At 43.7% G+C, this 20,188-nt stretch overlaps 1 protein-coding gene across 6 annotated transcripts in view; it reads right to left on the reverse strand.

Moving 5' to 3' along the window:
- The window catches only part of Fbxw11 (F-box and WD repeat domain containing 11), a 139,687-nt gene that overhangs the window by 80,830 nt on the left and 38,669 nt on the right, over window positions 1–20,188 (reverse strand). For 2 of the 6 annotated variants that reach the window (XM_004665002.3, XM_004665001.3), the window contains exon 2: window positions 12,132–12,233. The exons of the other annotated variants lie outside the window; for them this stretch is intronic. In XM_004665002.3, the coding sequence (XP_004665059.1) occupies window positions 12,132–12,233 (102 nt within the window). The remainder of the gene's footprint in view (window positions 1–12,131; window positions 12,234–20,188) is intronic. 6 annotated transcript variants of the gene reach the window in all.

Raw genomic sequence — 20,188 nt, forward strand, 5'->3', positions numbered from 1 at the left:
TCAAACAATAATATGAACCAGTTCTTGAAGCTTGCTTTTGTCTTCTTTTGTGTGGTATGTGTGTGTGTTCCTGTGGGTGGGCAGGAGAAGATGCGTGTGTACGTACAGGTGTGTGTGTAGGCCAGAGGTTGACATTGGGTGTTTTTGTCAATCACACTCCACCTTATTTTTTGAGACAAGATCCCTCACTGAACCCAGAGCTCACCAACTGGACTAGATTAACTAGCCAGGCCCCCATCCCATCCCAATCAAGCCTGTCTTTACCTCCACAGCACTGGGATTATAGGCACACAACACTGGCAACTCATCCATTCTCCCAACACCTCTTTTTTCTTTTTTTTAATTTTTATTTATTTATTTGAGAGCGACAGACACAGAGAGAAAGACAGATAGAGGGAGAGAGAGAATGGGCACACCAGGGCTTCCAGCCTCCGCAAACGAACCCCTTGTGCATCTGGCCTCGTGGGACCTGGGGAACCGAGCCTCGAACCGGGGTCCTTAGGCTTCACAGGCAAGCGCTTAACCGCTAAGCCATCTCTCCAGCCGCCAACACCTCTTTCATATTGATTCTGTTCCTCCGGAGGAAGCCTGGCTGACTGCTGATCAACCGAACTAACTGGTCTCCCTGCTTCCACCGTTTCATCCTACTGTCTACACAGCAGCCTATGATCCTGTTCAAATGTTAGCTGACCTCTAATAAAAAATGTTCCAGTAGAGCCGGGCGTGGTGGCGCACGCCTTTAATCCCAGCACTCAGGAGGCAGAGGTAGGAGGATCGCCTTGAGTTCGAGGCCACCCTGAGACTACATAGTGAATTCCAGGTCAGCCTGAGCCAGAGTGAGACCCTACCTCGAAAAACAAAACAAAACAAAACAAAAATGTTCCAGTAGGGCTGAAGGGATGGCTTAGTGGTTAAGGCACTTGCCTGCAAAGACACAGAACCCAGGTTTGATTCCCCAGGACGCATGTTAGCCAGATGCACAAAGGGGCACACACATCTGGAGTTCCTTTGCAGTGGCTGGAGGCCTTGGGCACCCATTCTCTCTCCCTTTCTCTGTAAAATAAATAAAAATAAAATATTTTTTTAAATGTTCCAGTGATTTCCTAACCAAAGCAAAATCAAAACCAAAGTGGCCAAGCACAGTGGTGCATGCCTTTAATCCCAGTACTAGGGAGGCAGAGACAGGGGGATCACTGTGAGTTTAAAGCCACCTTGAAACTATATAGTGAATTTCAGGTCAGCCTGGGCTAGAGGGAGACCCAACCTCGAAAAACAAAACAAACAAACAAAAAAAAAAGTCAAGAGAAAAATACCACAGACTAAACAATAAAATGATATGAGAGTATGGCTGAAAGCTTAATGTCTTCTTTTTAACCCCTAAGTATGGTCGTGCCCGAGATCAGTCTGACCTGGAATTCACAGTGTCGTCTCAGGGTGGCCTTGAACTCACAGTGATCCTCCTACCTCTGGTCAAGTCATTAGGCTTTGAAGGCAAGCAACTTAACTAGTGAGCCATCTCTCTAACCCCAAAAGCTGTCTTTTTTCAAGGAGGGAGGTTTTGGTTATTTTAGGTAGGGTCTCGCTCCAGCCCAGGCTAAACTGGAATTCACTCTGTAGTCTCAGGAGGGCCTTGAACTCATGGCAGCAATCCTTCTATCTCTGCCTCCCAAGTGCTGGGATTAAAGGTATACACTATACCAAGCTAAAACAGGCTTTACTAAAAACTTTATTTTAATTTATATATTTCAGAGAGAGAGAGAAAGAGGCAGAGAGAGGTAGACAGAGAATGGGCGTGCCAGAGCCTCCAGCCACTGCAAATGAACTCCAGACACATGCGCCTCTCGTACATCTGGCTTACGTGGGTCCTAGAGTGTCGAACAGGGATCTTTTGACTCTGCAGGTAAATGCCTTAAACACTAAGTCATCTCTGCAAACCCCCCCAAAATAGGCTTTCTTAAAATGAGTACATCAAATGAAAAAGGGAGAACTGACATGAGGCTACACAAAATAAGAAATACAAATGGAGCTGTTATAGTGCTGGAAAATACTATGCAGCCTGCTGAAGAAGAAAAGTCATCAACAGTCTTAACCAGCACTGGACCCTATGAGCTACACAATTGCCAGCCAAGCAAGATGTGCCCACTGGTATAATAGTGCCGTGCCTATTATAGGAGGAACAAACTACTTTCAGATTGGATGTGAGGCTTGCTCCACAGGAAAGAGCTCATGCCTGATACTGAAAACTAGGTCATAAAGAAGAAAAAGCAAACATAACAAAAAGAAACAGTTAATGTCCAATAATGTCCTTTTCCACACCATCCTGAACACTACTGTCTGAGCTCATTTTGAAAGCTGAACTAGGTTGGGCCTTGGTTAATCCTTGGATGGAAGAAATAGCCAATAAGTAAATATTTGTAAGCTATAGCTCACTAGCAACTAAATACATATATATTACAGTACAAAGTATCTTATTTAGCAAAGAAATTTTTTTTGTTTGTTTTTCGAGGTAGGGTCTCACTATAGCCCAGGCTGACCTGAAATTCACTATGGAGTCTCAGGGTGGCCTCGAACTCACGGCAATCCTCCCAACTCTGCCTCCCGAGTGCTGGGATTAAAGGCGTGAGCCACCACGCCCAGCTTAGAAATACAAAATTTTAAAATATCCAACTTCATCTAGGCTCCATGAAAAGGGAATCTCTAATCTAAGACAATGATTTTTGAAGTCCATTCAGACACAGCTTCTACGTTGTACCCAACATAGCTTAAAATGGAAGGCATCCCAACACACAATGACTTCTTAGAACCTGTAATATAGCTCTTAGATAGAACGTCATGCAGAGATTTAAAGGAAAGGTAAACAATATCAGTCCTTCATGCTACCATTTGCCATTTTTTAATTTACTGGTTTAAATTGATTGATTGATTGAAAGAGGAAGAGAATGGGCATGCCAGGGCCCATGGCCACTGCAAGCGAACTCCAGATGTGCCAGCCTGTGCATCTGGCTTACATGGATACTGGGGAATCCAATCTGGGTCCTTAGGCTTTGCAGGCAAGTGCCTTAGCCACTAAGCCATCTCTCTCTTTTTTTTTTTTTTTTTTTTTTTTTTTTGGTTTTTCGAGGTAGGGTCCAGGCTGACCTGGAATAAACTCTGTAGTCTCAGGGTGGCCTTGAACTCACGGCGATCCTCCTACCTCTGCCTCCCGAGTGCTGGGATTAAAGGCGTGCGCCACCACGCCCGGCTCCATCTCTTATTTTAAATTTTAAATAAATGTTAAGCATTTTAAAAATAATATACAAAGTTTAAAGTCATCACTGAAAAACAAACTGGTATTGAGCCACAAACACACTGCCATCTGCTTGGTTACCAGGCACTGAGTGGGTCCGGGGTGCAGCACAGTGGTGGAGAAGAACACATGTTTAGCATGGACAAAATTATTGTTTCAATCCCTAGCACCCAAGGAAAAAAAGACAAAACAAAAGATTCCTACATTTCCCTAAAAAGCACTTCAGGAAAGGGCTAGAGAGATGGCTTGTCAGTTAAGGTGCTTGCCTGTGAATCCTAAGGATCCAGGTTCTATTCCCTAGTACCCACAAAAGGCAGATAAACAAGGTGGCACATGTGTCTGGTGTTTGTTTGCAATGGCTAGAGACCCTGGTGTGTTCATTCGTTCTCCATCTGCCTCTCTCCAATAAACAAATAAATAAAATGCTTTTTTTTTAAGTACTTCAGGAAAGTAAAACAAAATTGTGGGCGCTCAGGCCTATAATTAAGATCATTGGGGAGGCTTAGGTAGGGGGACTACTGTGAGTTCAAGGCCAATACAGAGTGAATTTCAGGTCAACTTGGGCTACGAGACCTCATCTCAAAGAAAAAACTTGGCCGGGTGTGGTGGTGCATGCCTTTAATCCCAGCACTGAGGAGGCAGAGGTAGGATTGCCGTGAGTTTGAGGACACCCTGAGACTCCAAAGTGAATTCCAGGTCAGCCTTGGCTAGAGAGAAAGCCCAACTCAAAAAAGCAAAAAAGGGCTGGGGAGATGGCTTAGCGGTTAAGCGCTTGCCTGTGAAGCCTAAGGACCCTGGTTTGAGGCTCGGTTCCCCAGGTCCCATGTTAGCCAGATGCACAAGGGGGCACACCCTCTGGAGATCGTTTGCAGTGGCTGGAGGCCCTGGCATGCCCATTCTCTCTCCCTCTATCTCCTTCTCTCTCTGTCTGCCTCTGTCAAATAAATAAATTAAAATAAACAAAAAAATTTAAAAATTTTTAAAAAATTGTGGCTCGCATCCTTATCTCACAAAATCTAAGGATGAGAGACCATGTGTATAATACAATGGAAGCTGGTAGATTTTTCTAAGAGCCCATTTTTATTAACGTTAAAAAAGGCGGGGGGGGGGGGAGACAGGCACAAAGGCTCACATCTTAAATCTCAGTACTCAAGAGGCTGCAGCAGGACAATTTCTGTGACTTTGAGGACAGCCTGAGACTACATAGTCAATTCCAGGTCAGCCTGGGCTATAGCAAGCATACATGGAAAAACAAAAAAAAGGGGAGGGGGTTAGCAGGGAGGCTTTTAATACAGAACTAGCTATTTTTAAGTGATATATGTTGAAATCCATCAGAACATTTGCAAGTATATTTGCAATAGGGTTTTATCTGGCTTTACTGCTGATTTGAAAAGATAATGTATGTTGATTGAAAAATAATATACAGTTCTATTTGTACTTGGTCTAAAGTTATAATGGGAAACCAGTATGTAACACTTTTGGAAAACTTGATGATCAAAGGAAACCTTACATGCCTATTTTGAGACATCTATATAGCATAAGCTAGCCTCAAACTCTTTGGGTTTTTTGTTTGTTTGTTGAGATATGGTCTCACTTTAGCCTAGCCTGACCCTAACTTGAAAAAAAAAAAGTTGGGACTATAGACATCACCATCACACTTTTTCCTATGTAGTTTTTTTTTTAATTGGTTATTTTTATTCAGTGACAGACAGAGAGAGGAAGAGGCAGATAGAGAGAGAGAGAGAGAGAGAGAGAGAATGGGCGCACCAAAGCCTCCAGCCACTGCAAACGAACTCCAGACGCATGTGCCCCTTTGTGCATCTGGCTAATGTGGGTCCTGGGGAATCGAGCCTCGAACCAGGGTCCTTAGGCTTCACAGGCAAGTGTTTACCCGCTAAGCCATCTCTCCAGCCCTTCCTATGTAGTTTTTAAGACAACCTTTGTGGTTGGGATGGAGAGATGGTTTAAAGGTTAAGGCGCTTGCCTGCAAAGCCAGAGGACTCAGGTTCGATTCCCAGGACTCATGTAAGCCAGATGCACAGGGTGGCACATATATCTGGAATTTGTTTACAAGGGCTGAGGACCCTGGGGGGGGGGGGGGCATTCTCTGTCTATCTGCCTTTTTCTCTCCCTCTCTCTCTCAAATAAATAAATAAATTTTAAAAACAAAGTAAAAGATCCTTTGTTACCAACAGTTATTTCTAATTTTGTTTTGTTTTGTTTTGTTTTGTTTTTTGAGGTAGGGTCTCACTCTGGTCCAGGCTGACTGGAATTAACTCTGTAGTCTCAGGGTGGCCTTGAACTCACGGCGATCCTCCTACCTCTGCCTCCTGAGTGCTGGGATTAAAGGCGTGCGCCACCACACCCGGCTTAGTTATTTCTAATTTTTAGCTTTATGTTAAATAGGACAGGCGTGGTGACACAGGCACTTAATCCCATCATTGGGGAGGCACAGGTAGGAGGAGTGAAACCCTACCTTGAAAAAAAAAAAAAGTTAAATGCTTTGCTGGAGAGATAGATGGCTTAGTTGAGGTGCTTGTGACAATGCCAAAGGAACCACATAAAGCCAGATGCACAAGGTGCCACATGCACTTGGAGCTTGTTTGCAGTGACTTAGAGGCCTTGGGCACCCATATTCCTCCTCTCCCAAGTAAGTTTTTAAAGCCGGGCGTGGTGGCACATGCCTTTAATCCCAGCACTCGGGAGGCAGAGGTAGGAGGACCGCCATGAGTTCAAGGCCACCCGGGGACTACAGAGTTAATTCCAGGTCAGCCTGGACCAGAGTGAGACCCTACCTCGAAAAACCAAAAAAAAAAAAAAAAACCAAGTAAGTTTTTAAAAATTATTTGTTTGTTTGTTTGTTTATTGGGGGGTTCAAGGTAGGGTCTCACTCTAGCCCAGGCTGACCTGGAATTCATTATGTAGTCTCAGGGTGGCCGTGGACTCACAGTGATCCTCTTACCTCTGCCTCCCAAATGCCGGGATTAAAGGCATGTGCCACCATGCCCGGCAGTAAAAAAAAATTTTTTTAAGTTTAAATGCTGACAGAAATGAGTGATTTGTCAAACTTTTCATTTTTCAATTACGACATCTTAGATTTGCTTTAAAATGCCCCCATACACAGGGCTGGAGAAATGGCTTAGCAGTTAAGGCATTTGCCTGTGAAGCCAAAGGACCCAGGTTCAATTTCCCAGGACCTATGTAAGCAAGATGCACAAGGGGCACATGCATCTCGAGTCCATATGCAGTGGCTAGAGGCCCTAGGCACGCCAATTCTCTCTGTCTCTCTTCTCTTTTTCTGCTTGCAAGTAAATAAATAAAAAGGTAAATATAAATACATATGCCCCCTCCAAACAAAAGCAAATTGTGTGTGGTAGCTACCACCTGTAATCCCAGCACTTGGGAGGCTAAGGCAGGAAGGTTACATAAGTGAGTTCAGGATAGACTGGACTACAGCATGAAATCGTGTTTCACCAAAAAAAAATAGTTGGAAATTTGAAAATTGTTTAAGGGTAGTTGAATGATTCTCTTTATTTCTGTGTACTGGGAAGTCTACTGACTCCAAAGTCAAACTCCACAGGGCAATCAAAATACCTCAGTGACACAGAGGGGAGGACCTGCCCGACTGCAGGGCAAGAAAACCCTTGAAGTAGCAAAGATACTCTCTAGATAGTGATGGCGGTTTTGTTTTCAGTGGCAGCTGACTGAACCCTGGGCTTTGTACAAAATGGGCAAAGCAAGTGCTGAGGGGGAAGGGGAAGGGGGAAAGGGGCAAGAGGCGAGGGGGGGAGGGGGGAGGGAGGGAGGGAGGACGGACATGGCTTTTCATCCCCCTCAGAATTAGGCTGTCAGTATGGGGAGCTGTTACCTTCTTTTACTTAGGAAAAAGCCTATTACGTAAATAACTACCTTCACTTCAAGATATGCGAACAGGGTTCAAAAGAGAAAAGTTTCGCAGTCAGTGAACAGTAGGAGCACAACAGACTCTAGGTTATCAGCTCCAGGTGCCAAGACGCCCACAAGTCCCCCAGCACTGCTCCTGACCACCACAGCTCACGTGGGTAGCTTCATCACTGCCCGGCAACAAGTACCCCTCTACCCCGCAGTGAGAAGGGAGGTGCTCCAACCTGACCCACATGATCCTCCCTGTCGCCTGCCTACGGTTTTACCTCTAGAAGCTTGTCACTCCACTTCCCCAGTTCAGAACCCTCCCAAGGAACCTGTCTACTGCATCACACCTCTGTATTCTAGGGCTGTTAGCTTCTCACTTTGGAAACCAAAAACACAAGGAATTTGGGCTGGAGAGATGGAGAGATGCCTGCAAAGCCAAAGGACCCCAGTTCGATTCCTCGGGACCCATGTAAGCCAGGTGCACAAGGGGGATGCATGCATCTGGAGTTTGTTTGCAGTGGCTGGAGGCCCTGGTACGCCTATTATCTCTCTCACTCTCTATCAAATAAACAAATAAGCAAATAAATAGATAAATAAATAATTATGGGGAATTTGCTTCATCTGAAAAAATAAGTAACAGACTCTGCTTAGCTTGACTGGAGACTCAGATATTCCAGTTCAACTGTTTTGATGTGGTGGTCAGTCCTACTTTAAACTGGTGAACGTTATTTCATTTTAATTTTTATTTTTGGTCTACAGTATTTAACCACATTTAAGTTTGGCAAGCACTCAAACAAATGCACGTGCACTCACAAACTCTTGATTTTATTTAGCAGATCTGCTTACTGCAATGAGCTGCTCATCTTCACACACCCAGGAGAGGCCGTGCAGCAGCACTCAGTGGGCTCACAGCATGAAAGCTACAGAAATCCGCTCAGGAAGCCTTGGCAGTGGCATTCAGGAGTGCTTGTTTTGACAGAAAGAAATGGCATTTTTTTCTACAGAATTCAGCAGGTTTTCCTTTTATTTTCCAATAACTAAACAAATCACACACTAGATATCACTAGTAAAATCTCCACAAAGTGGGAGGCAGAGGTAGGAGGACCACCATGAGTTCAAGGCCACCCTGAGACAATATAGTTCCAGGTATTCCAGGTTAGCCTGGATCAGAGTGAGACCTTACCTTGAAAAACAAAACAAAACAAAAGCCTGGCAGCAACTCCTCACAGGAGCATCACTAACAGATATGAGGCACCAAACAGAGCTGGGAGAGAATGGGTTTTGTTTTTTGTTTGTTTATTTTCCTGCTACCTCTTTTCTTTCACACACATGGCAGAAATCAGAATGTCTAAATATGCCTACCATCACTCCTGCTTTTGCCAAAAGCGCCCCATAAAACAGGGTGGGAGGTTCAAGGTGCAAAGATTAATTAAGAGCCCATCATAAAGTCAGGGCATAGTGGCATATGCCTTTAATCCCAGCACTCAGGAGGCAGAGGTAGGAGGATTGCTTTGAGTCTAAGGCAAACCTGAGACTACATAGTGAATTCTAGGTCAGCCTGAGCTAAAGCGAAACTCTACTTCAAAAAACAAAATTAGGGGCTGGAGAGATGGCTTAGAGGTTAAGCGCTTGCCTGTGAAGCCTAAGGACCCCGGTTTGAGGCTCGGTTCCCCAGGTCCCACGTTAGCCAGATGCACAAGGGGGCGCACGTGTCTAGAGTTCGTTTGCAGAGGCTGGAAGCCCTGGCGCGCCCATTCTCTCTCTCTCCCTCTATCTTTCTCTCTGTGTCTGTCACTCTCAAATAAATAAATTATTTTTAAAAAAACCAAATTAGAAAAAAAAATCTATCATAGGACTAGAGTGGTGGCTCAGCGGTTAAGGTGCTTGCCTGCAAAGCCTATGGATCTGGGTTCAATTCCCCAGTACCCATGTAAAGCCAAATGCACAAAGTGGTACATGCATCTGGAGTTCATTTGCAGTAACTAGAGGCCCTGAAATACCCATTCTCTGTCTTCTCTCTATCTCCCTCTGCTTGCAAATAAATCAGTAAAAATATTTTTTTAAAAAAAAAGAGCCCATTGTAGCTAGGTGTGGTGGTGCATGCCTTTAATATCAGCACTTATAAGGTAGAGGTACGAAGATCGTTGTGAGTTTGAGGCCAGCTTGAGATGGCATACTCAATTTCAGGTCAGCCTGGGCCAGAGCGAGACCCTGGGGGGGGGGGGGGGTATCCATTAGGACCTCCACAGTCCAAGCTATGTCATGTAAGGCTCCGTCCTCTTCTTCCAGGGCCTGCTTTAAATGTCTTTGCTAAGGCCACTTTATCAAAACAGTCAGCATACAGTAACAGACATTTCTTTGAAAGTTCAAACCCAAATGAAGACATTAAAGTTTAGCCCTGTCCGACGACTGGAGCGGAGGCTGGTGGTAAGTAGGGAAATCTAAAGTGGAGGTGGAGCCGTCCCGCAGGGACACAGCACTGCCTAGCATAACAGGGCCCTGGTTCATTTCAATCCCCAAACCAAAAATGAAAATAACAAGTAAGGGGGCTGGAGAGATGGCTCAGCAGTTAAGGCTTCTGCCTGGAAAGCCTTAACAAGGGGAGATCAATTCCAAGTACCCATGTACAGCCAGATGCACAAAGTGGCCCATGTATCTGGAGTTGCTTTGCAGTGGCTAGAGGCCCTGGCACGCCCATTCTCTTTCTCTTCTCTTTCTGCTTGCAAATAAATAAATAAATAATAATAATAATATTTAAATTGAAGGGAAAAAATAAGCAAAAATGCATGTATAAGCTTTGATTGAAATAACAGTAAGAACACATAAAGTAAATAAGTGAAAGGAAGGTCATCATCAGGTTCACTTTCACAAGGAGCATAAGAATGATTTCCTGGGCTGGAGAGATGGCTTAGCGGTTATGCGCTTGCCTGTGAAGCCTAAGGACCACCGTTTGAGGCTCGATGCCCCAGGACCCACGTTAGCCAGATGCACAAGAGGGCGCACGCGTCTGGAGTTCGTTTGCAGCAGCTGGAGGCCCTGGTGCGCCCATTATCTATCTATCTGTCTCTTTCTCTGTCACTCTCAAATAAATAAAATAAACAAAAAAAATTTTTTAAAGAATAATTTTCTCATTCTATCAGCTAAGTACTGATTCCTTACTATGTCACAGACTTCAATTACACAACAGTAAAGCCTAAGAAAACACAATTCCTGTACATTTTAAGACAGTGTTGTTCCCATTTACTAAAGTAAAATCCAATGAAGGCAACACATCAAAAGTCTCATATGACTCTGTAGAATATGACTCAAAAGAACTTTTAAGTCAGGTCCCCCCATTTTCAACAAAGTATGAAAACATACTTCCTCCCTCTTCCCCCCACCCCAACCAACAGCATTATTGCTACAGTAATAATTATTATTACATTATTACAGTAAATGGTGCCTTCAATTGGCCAGTGATTCATAGCCAAATGCAGAAGGAATCTACACTCTAAAAGCCTTAATAAACTACAACTTCTCCCCTACTATATTCTAGCTCTAGATATAACTAGGTTAGCCACTAAAATCAACTATAACATTCAAGCAACACCTGGAGAAGACACAGACTATTATAATGCAAACCCCAGTTCACCATAGCAGGGAGAAAGCACAGGCAATGTGGTCCACCCTCAACAATCCTGTTCACATTACATTATGTGCAAGAAACTGCTGTTCCAAGGACAAGCACACATTATACTGAAAACCACTGAAACATTCATTTTCTGAAACTCAGGACTTGTAACCTACCCTTGTCTTCACAAACCAAAAACAAACTGCGGTACGCTGAATCTCTCTTCCAGCTATCAGGTGAAGCTCCAACAATCACAATTAGTAGCACACAAGTCACCACAATGCCCAGTCCCAATACAAAGGAAGTTTGCTCCTTCCCAACTCCCAGCTTCATTTAGAGACTGGAAGATAATCAGCACAGCGAGGACAGCAGTGACCTCAGCAAGCGTCGCATCTTCCAAACTCCACATCGTCTTCCTAAATCTAGGCAATCTCATAGTGCCAAGAATTTAATACTGCTTTTTAAAGAAAGATACATCAAACCGTCTCAACTACACAGCAATAAAAACTGAATATTGCTACTGACACCATATTGAATACTGACACCATATTTAATTAAACGATTTTTTTCTAGCAGAGCCCCAGGTTCACTTTCCCATGAACAAGATGATCTGATGGCTCCGACCAGCTGTTACTTCATGTCTTTGCTTAACATTCCTGCCAACAGTTTTATCCTGAGCGGCGGACCCCTCCCCACCCACGCCCACAGCCCACCCCTACCCAATATTACTTTTATCTGTGGAATTCTCTGCTGGCCTCGGCCTGGAAAACTGAGTGGCCCCTGAGGACAGTATGAGATCTAGCATTTTGGAAGGTGGCATAAACTGGCATTTCCTGACAGCATAAAGCTGTGGTCTTTATCAACCTCAATTTGAGGCTTTATAACATTAGTGACTCCCTCTCCCCTCTATTTTTTTTTTTAAAGGAGGGAGAAAAGCAAACCAAAAGGATGTTTCAAAATAGAAAAAACACCACTTTAGTTAAGAAACCCTCCCAACACAAGAAAGATCGGTTAAAGATAGCCAAATGGGAAATAAAAATATCAGGGGGTTGGTACATGCACAACTATTAAACATAAGAACCACAACTTTGGGGTAAGTGGGGAAGAATCAAAAGGTAGGAGCAGAAAGAGGGGAGCAAAACGGGGCCCAGCCAAAGACCCACTTGCTCAGAAGGGTCCCTCTTGGTACTAAGCCTCCATGTGGGGCACCCAGGCTGGAGGAAAGCAGAGGGTTACACAGAACAGTTAGCAGACTTAACATTGGATTAAACACACTACTGCAAGTTTCAACAATGTTCATGGCATACGTAAAAACACATTTACAACAAGAAAGAAGAGAGGCACCTGGAGACATCTGACACTGGGCATGCTCTGCAGGCAACTCAGTGCGCACATGCTCTCTACCAGGTTGGCGCAGCCTAGCCACAAAGACCTTGGCACAGAACACTGCAGGATGACAAAAAGGAAGGAAGAGAAGAAGCAGTTAGAGGCCATAACAAATCACTCCTTCACACAGGCAACGTGAATGTTAGTTAGAGCAGGGGTACACCCGTGGTGGCTTAGGTCAGGGAAGGGCCTGAGCTGACTGAACCCTTGGCAGAAGGCCCACTTACTGTCCTACAAACACAAGTTTTCTGTGGCCAACTACAAATTTCATAGGATATAGTAAACAGAATCAAGAGGGAGAGAGAACGCTTAAGTGAAAACTCACTAGAGGTACTCTTGAGTCTGGGTGTAAAACAAGATCCATGGAGAGAAAGTGACTATAACTCCACCCAAGGAGGGGTTGTGCTCATAAGGACTGGGGCTCAGTAGTGAGGCAATCTGCAACACACCATAATGCAGGGCAAAGCCAAGATGTCACCTTCAGCTTGTCTGCTACCACACCCCACATTCTCTCTCTAGACCACACTTCCATGACCCCCACTTTCATCATGTGAGGACAGCTTTGCATGTCCTTAAAGTAAAGTCACAGGAAACTTGCAGAACAAGACAGATGTGTTCTAGGCTGGCTGATACCGGCAGAAGAGCTGCCCAAAAACCCCGGGCAGCATCCCATCCGCATTCCCAATCCCCTCCCCTCCCCTCCCTTCCCCTCCCCTTGGCATGCCCCCAGGAAACTGCAACACTATGGCTGTCATTCAAGACTTTGTATACAGTTCACTGACATGACTAAACTTAGTTCAAGCTGGGCGTAGTAGTGCACACCTTTAAACCCTGGGCTTGAGAGCCAGAGGTAGGAAGATCAGTGTGATTGCGAGGCCAGAATGGGACTATAAAGCAAGCTTCAGGTCAGCCTGAGCTAGAGTGACAGATAGATATCAAAAAAAAAAGTTTAATTTAATTTTAACCCTTTCCATCCAAGCCTGCTGGCTTGAAAGAAATTTTTTAAAAATGTAACACAAAAATAAATGGATGGCAGGTTGGAAAGATGGCTCAGTGGTAAAGCCACTTGCCTGCAAAGCCTAACATAATGATGAGTTCAGTTCCTCAGTGCCCATGTAAAGCCAGATGTACAAAGTGACACAAGCATTTGAGGTCCATTTACAGCAAACGGCTAGATGCCCCGGTAAGCCCATTCATATTCTCTCTCTCCCCCTCTCTCTCTTTCTCTCCTCTCTCTCTCTGCTTGCAGATTAATAAATAAATAAAAAGTTTTTTAAAAGTGAATGGGGGCAGAAGAGATGGCTTAGCAGTTAAGGTACTTGCCTGTGAAGCCTAAGGTCCCATTCCTAGTACCCATGTAAGCCAGGTGTACAAGATGGAGCATCTGGCATTTGCTTGCAGAGGTTAGAGGCTCTGACACGGCCATTCTCTATCTGACTCATTCTATCTTCCTCTCCCCCCCACACTCACTCAAATAAATAAGTATTTAAAAATAAAATTACTGGAAGAAATACGAATGGCATATAAGCATCTAAAAAAATGTTCTACGTCACTAGTCATCAGGGAAATGCAGATTAAAACTACATTGAGATTCCATCTCACTCCGGTCAGATTGGCCACCATCATGAAAACAAATGATCATAAATGTTGGTGGGGATGTGGAAAAAAAGGAACCCTTCTGCACTGCTGGTGGGAATGCAATCTGGTCCAACCATTGTGGAAAACAGTGTGGAGGTTCCTAAAACAGCTAGAGATTGATCTACCCTATGACCCAGCTATAGCACTCCTAGGCATATATCCAAAAGACTCATCACATTTCCTTAGAAGTACGTGCTCAACCATGTTTATTGTGGCTCAATTTATAATAGCTGGGAAATGGAACCAGCCTAGATGTCCATCAACAGGTGAGTGGATAATGAAGATGTGGCACATTTATACAATGGAGTTCTACTCAGCGGTAAAGAAAAATGAAGTTATGAAATTTGCAGGAAAATGGATGGACCTGGAAAGTATTATACTAAGTGAGGTAACCCAGACCCAGAAAGCCAAGCGCCACATGTTCTCTCTCATATGTGGATCCTAGCTACAGATGACTGGGCTTCTGCGTGAGAATGAAAATACTTAGTAGCAGAGGCCAGTAAGTTAAAAAGGAGACATAAAGGGTAGAGAAAGGAAGAGGGGAGGATACTTAATAGGTTGATATTGTATATATGTAATTACAATGATTGTAATGGGGAGGTAATATGATGGAGAATGGAATTTCAAATGGGAAAGTGTGAGGATGGGGAGGGAGGGAATTACCATGGGATATATTTTATAATCATGGAAAATGTTAATAAAAATTTAAAAAAATAAATAAATAAAAATAAAATTGGGCTGGAGAGATGGCTTAGCAGTTAAACGCTTGCCTGTGAAGCCTAAGGACCCCAGTTCGAGGCTCGGTTCCCCAGGTCCCACGTTAGCCAGATGCACAAGGGGGCGCACGCGTCTGGAGTTCGTTTGCAGAGGCTGGAAGCCCTGGTGCGCCCATTCTCTCTCTCTCCCTCTATCTGCCTTTCTCTCTGTGTCTGTCGCTCTCAAATAAATAAAAAATGAACAAAAAAAATTAAATTAAAAAAAAATTAAATTACTGGGACCAGAGAAACGGCTTAGCAGTTAAGCCAAAGGACCCAGGTTCGATGACCAAGAACCCACTTAAACCAGATACACAAGGTGTTGTATGCATCTGGAGTTCATTTGCAACGGCTGAAGACCCTGATCCACCCACTCTCTCTCTCTCCCTCCCTCCCCCTCTCCCCCCATACCTCTCTCTCTCACACAAATAACTTTTATTTTTTCTATTTATTTGTAAGCAGATAGATAGAGAGAAAAAAAGACAGAGAGAATGGGTGTGCCAGTGCCTCCAGTGACTGCAAATGAACTACAGATTCATGTTCCATTTTGTGCATCTGGTTTTATGTGGGTATTGGGGAATCGAACTCTGGTTGTTGGCCTTTCCAGACAAGCATCTTAACCATTAAGCCATTTCTCCAGCCCTTAAAAAGATATTTTTAAGCCAGGTGTGGTAGCTCACATCTTGAATCCCAGCACTCGGGAGCCAAAGGAAGGAGGACTGCTGTTAAGTTCAAGACCACCCTGAGACTACATAGTGAATTCTAGGTCAGCCTGGACTAGAGTGAGACCCTACCTTGAAAGAAAAAAAATTTTTTTAATGAATGAGGAGCTGGAGAGACGGCTTACTGGTTAAGGGGCTTGGCCTGAAAAGCATAAAACCCAGGTTCAATTCCCCAAAACCCACATAAGCCAAATGCATATAGTGGTGCATACATCTAGAGTTCGTTTACAGTGGCTAGAAGCCCTGACACACCTGTTCTTTCTTCCTTTCTCTCCTAAATAAATAACAAAAATAAAATATTAAAAATTAATGGGCCAAGCGTGGTGGCACATGCCTTTAATCCCAGCACTCGGGAGGCAGAGGTAGGTGGACCTTCATCAGTTTGAGTCCACTCTGAGACTACATAGTTAATTACAGGTCAGCCAGGACCAGAGAGAGACCCTACCTCGAAAAACCAAAAAGGAAAAAAAAAAAAAAAAAAAAAAAAGAATACGGTGGCACATGCCTTTAATTCCAGCACTTAGGAGACACAGAGCTAGGAGGAATGTGAGTTTGAGGCCACGCTGAGACTACATAATGAATTCCAGATCAGTGTGGGCTAGAGTGAGATCCTACCTTTAAAAACGAAAAATAAATAAAGGCATGCTCCATCACACCAGCCATAGCGTTATTTTCCATTACTTTCTTTGGTCCCCTTAACTACTCCCCTCACTGTGATCCTGCTACTTCTGGCCCTAAAATGCTGGAATTAAAGGCATGGGCCACCCCACAGAATTTACTGTGGCAATAAGTAAACACAAACACACACACACACACACACACACACACACACACACAATTAAAGTTGTGGGCCACCACAAAGAATTTATCGTGGCAATAACCAAATACATACACACACACACACACACACACCAACTTTTTCAAATTTTATTAAGCCTAGAAAAAGTTACAGTAAAATTTTAATTACAGGTCTTTTGATAACACTTCAACATTACAGTATTGTTGGTTTCTCTCAGGAACTTTAGTTTGGTTTGCTTGTGTGTGGTTTTTTGAGACAATGTCTCATTATGCAGCCCCAGCTGGCAACCATTCACAATCCTACTTCAGCTTCTCTAGTGCTGAAATTCAAGTGTGTGTCAGCATCCCCAACTTTTATTCAACCCTTAATGGAACCCTTCCCAGTGATCTGATTGTGAAAAAAAAAAATGTATCTTTTTAATGTCCACAGTGGACACTGCAAGGCTACATGGCTGGAGGAATGGCTTAACAGTTATAGCACTTGCCTGCAAAACCAAAGGACCCAGGTTCCATTCTCCAGGACCCACATAATCCAGATGCACAAGGTGGTATATGTGTCTGGAGTTCATTTGCAGTGGCTGAAGGCCCTGGTGCCCATTCTCTCTTTCCTCCCCCACCCCATACACACATACAAATGAAAAAAATTAAAATATAGTAATTTCTTGGGCTGGAGAGATGGCTTAGTGGTTAAGCGCTTGCCTGTGAAGCCTAAGGACCCGGTTCGAGGCTCGATTCCCCAGGTCCCACGCTAGCCAGATGCACAAGGGGGCGCATGCGTCTGGAGTTCGTTTGCAGAGGCTGGAAGCCCTGGCGCGCCCATTCTCTCTCTCCCCCTCTGTCTTTCTCTCTGTGTCTGCCGCTCTCAAATAAATAAATAAATAAATAAAATTTAAAAAAATATATACAGTAATTTCTTTAGGGCTGGAGAGAGACCTCAGCATTTAAGGCACTTTCCTGTGAGGCCTAATAACGCAGGTTTGATTCCACAGTACCCACATAAGCCAAATACACAAGGTGTTGTATGCTTCCATGCTGGGCTGAAGCTGGGGCTGATGTAAATCTAGGTCTGAGGCAAGCATCACTAGTCCTAGTCCACAGCTAACATTAGCTTCCAACAGGAGACACAGAGCAAGCCTGATGGCAGGCATCCACACAGCTTGTTTGTGATGCAACTGCCAATACGTGCATCTGCACTCTCAAGCCTCAGAACACCCAGGACTGGGACCTTCCAGTCTCAAGGTCAGTGTAGTCAGCATGTGGTATAATTTAAAAGGATAATAGTTGGAAGGTATTATACACTGCCCTACTTTTACTACTAAATTGGAGATAGATGATCCAGCACATTGCTGAAACATAGTCCACTCAAAAAAAAAAAAAAAAAAAAAACAACGAAAATACCATTTTAGGGCTGGAAAGATGGCTCAGCAATTAAAAGCATTTGTTTCCAAAATCTGACAGCCTGGGTTCAATTCCCCTGTACCCACACAGAGCCAGATGCACAAAGTGGCACATGTCTGGAGCTTGTCTGCACCAGCAGGAGGCTCTGGCATGCACATGGTCTCCCCCCACCCCATAAATAAATACTTTTTAAATATTTTTGTCTTTTTATTTATTTATTTGAGAGAGAGAAAGAGAATGGGCACACCAGGGCCCTCCAGCCACTGCAAACAAACTCCAGACAGATATGCAACCTTGTGCATCTGGCTTGCATGGATCCTAGGAAATCAAATCTGAGTCCTTGGGCTTTGCAGGCAAGCATCTTAAACAGCTAAGCCATCTCTCCAGCCCAAATATATCTATATAACTATATGTCATTCTCGCCACGCATGGTCGTGCATGTCTTTAATCCTAGCACTCAGGAGGCAGAGGTAGGAAGACTGCTATGAGTTTGAGGTCAGCCTGAAACTACATAGTAAATAACAGGTCAGCCTGTGTTAGAGCTAGACTCTACCTTGAAAAACAAAACAACAACCAAAAAAAAAAAAAAAAAAAAAAGGAAAAACCATTCTAGGAATTATACCTATCTACCAACAAGGAAGTCCATAAATGTTACTCTAAACAAGGTTCTTTTTGTCTAACTGACCAGGAAGACACTGCTCCAATTTGAAAATTTGATAGGCAAAAATAAAATGCAGGTAGGGAGCTGGAGAGATGGATTAGTGGTTAAAGGCACTTGCCTGCAAAACCAAATGACCCAGGTTTGATTCCTTAGAACCCACATAAACAAGATGCATAAGATGGCACATGCATCTGGAGTTCGTCTGCAGTGGCTGGATGCCCTGGAATGCCCATTAGCTCTCTCTACCTCTCTGCCTCTTTCTCTCTCTCAAATAAATAAATAAAAATAAAATGTTTTTTAATGCAGGCAGAATTTTAACAGTAATTGATTCTTGAGGCTTCTAATTTAGAGACTTGATTAGAAACCCATGCTGCTTATTGTGAAATGAATTATTATCCATCGCTCTTTACCTGAACAGTGAAAAACATTTTCATATCAGCAATATTTATAATGCAGACTATTGTTCCTTCCTTTTGTTAAGGTAATAATGGTTTATCTTTCCAGAGAACAATCTATTGTTAAAATAAGTCTGAGGAACTTGCTCTGAATCATGGGGATATTTACCAATCTCAACAATTACTGACCTACTTCCTAAGCCATCAACAATAAACACTAAGTAAGCCTCTTTCCTCTTGAGAATTCAGCCTTGAGCTCAAAAGAACCCCAGGAGGCTCCTCTAGAAGCACAGAAAATTATCAACATGTTTGCTAAAATTTCACATTTATCAACATGGTTTTAATTTTTGTTTTTTTTTTTGTATCAAGGTAGGGTCCTGATCTAGCCCAGGCTGACCTAGAATTCATTATGTAGTCTCATGGTAACTCTAACTCTTGGCGAGCCTCCTCCCTTGGCCTCCCCAGTGCTGGAAATAAAGGCACGGGATGCCATGCCCAGCAACTTTTTCGTTGTTGTTGTTTTTTAAGTTTTTCGAGGTAAGGTCTCACTCTAGCCCAGGTTGACCTGGAATTAACTATGCAGTCTCAGGTTGACCTCAAACTCATGGTGATCCTCCTACTACCTCTGACTCCCAAGTTCTGGGATTACAGGTGTTCGCCACTACACCCAGCTAATTTAGGATTATTTATAGAATTAAGAAAATTACTCATACTGGGTTCTGGTATTAACAGCAAATATACAATTAGATTGATCATATCTGCAGTCTCTAGAGTCCAACAAAATGGCACTGGCTGAGGATGCTAAAGGTGTCTGTTAATGATTCTGCCACACCCACTGGGTTAACAAAAGCAAAATCAAGCCAGGTGTGGTGGTGCACACCTTGAATGCCAGCATTTGGGAGGCAGAGGTAGGAGGATCACTGTGAGGCCAGCTTAAGACTCATAGTGAGTTCCAGGTCAGCCTGGGCCACAGTGAGACCCTACCTCGAAAAAAAAAAAAAAAAAAAAAAAAGTCAAAATCAGGGCTGCAAAGATGGCTCAGTGGTTAAGGTGCCTGCCTTAGAGCCTGTGACTGGAGTTTGACTCCCCAGTACCCACATGAGTCCAGGTATACAAAGCTGCACATGCTCCCTAGAGTTCATATGCAGTGGCTAGAGGCCCTCACATGCCCACTCTGTCTATACCTCTTTCTCTCTCTGCTTGCAAATAAATCAGAAAAAAAAAAAAAATGCCCTTAATCCCAGCACTTGGGAGACAAAGGTAGGAGGATCGCCATGAGTTCGAGGCCACCTGAGAATACAGAGTGAATTCCAGGTCAACCTGGGCTACAGTGAGACCCTACCTCGAAAAATAAAAAAAGGGCTGGAGAGATGGCGTAGCGGTTAAGCACTTGCCTGTGATGCCTAAGGACCCCGGTTCGAGGCTCGGTTCCCCAGGTCTCATGTTAGCCAGATGCACAAGGGGGCGCACGTGTCTGGAGTTCGTTTGCGGAGGCTAGAAGCCCTGGCGCGCCCATTCTCTCTCTCTCCCTCTATCTGTCTTTCTCTCTGTGTCTGTCGCTCTCAAATAAATAAATAAATAAATAAAATTTTTTTAAAAAAAAGAAAAATAAAAAAAAGTAATAAATGTGCTCAACCGTGGCTATATA

The sequence above is a fragment of the Jaculus jaculus genome, chromosome 6 (genome assembly GCF_020740685.1).
Source record: "Jaculus jaculus isolate mJacJac1 chromosome 6, mJacJac1.mat.Y.cur, whole genome shotgun sequence".
In the NCBI taxonomy this organism is placed as follows: Eukaryota; Metazoa; Chordata; class Mammalia; order Rodentia; family Dipodidae; genus Jaculus; species Jaculus jaculus.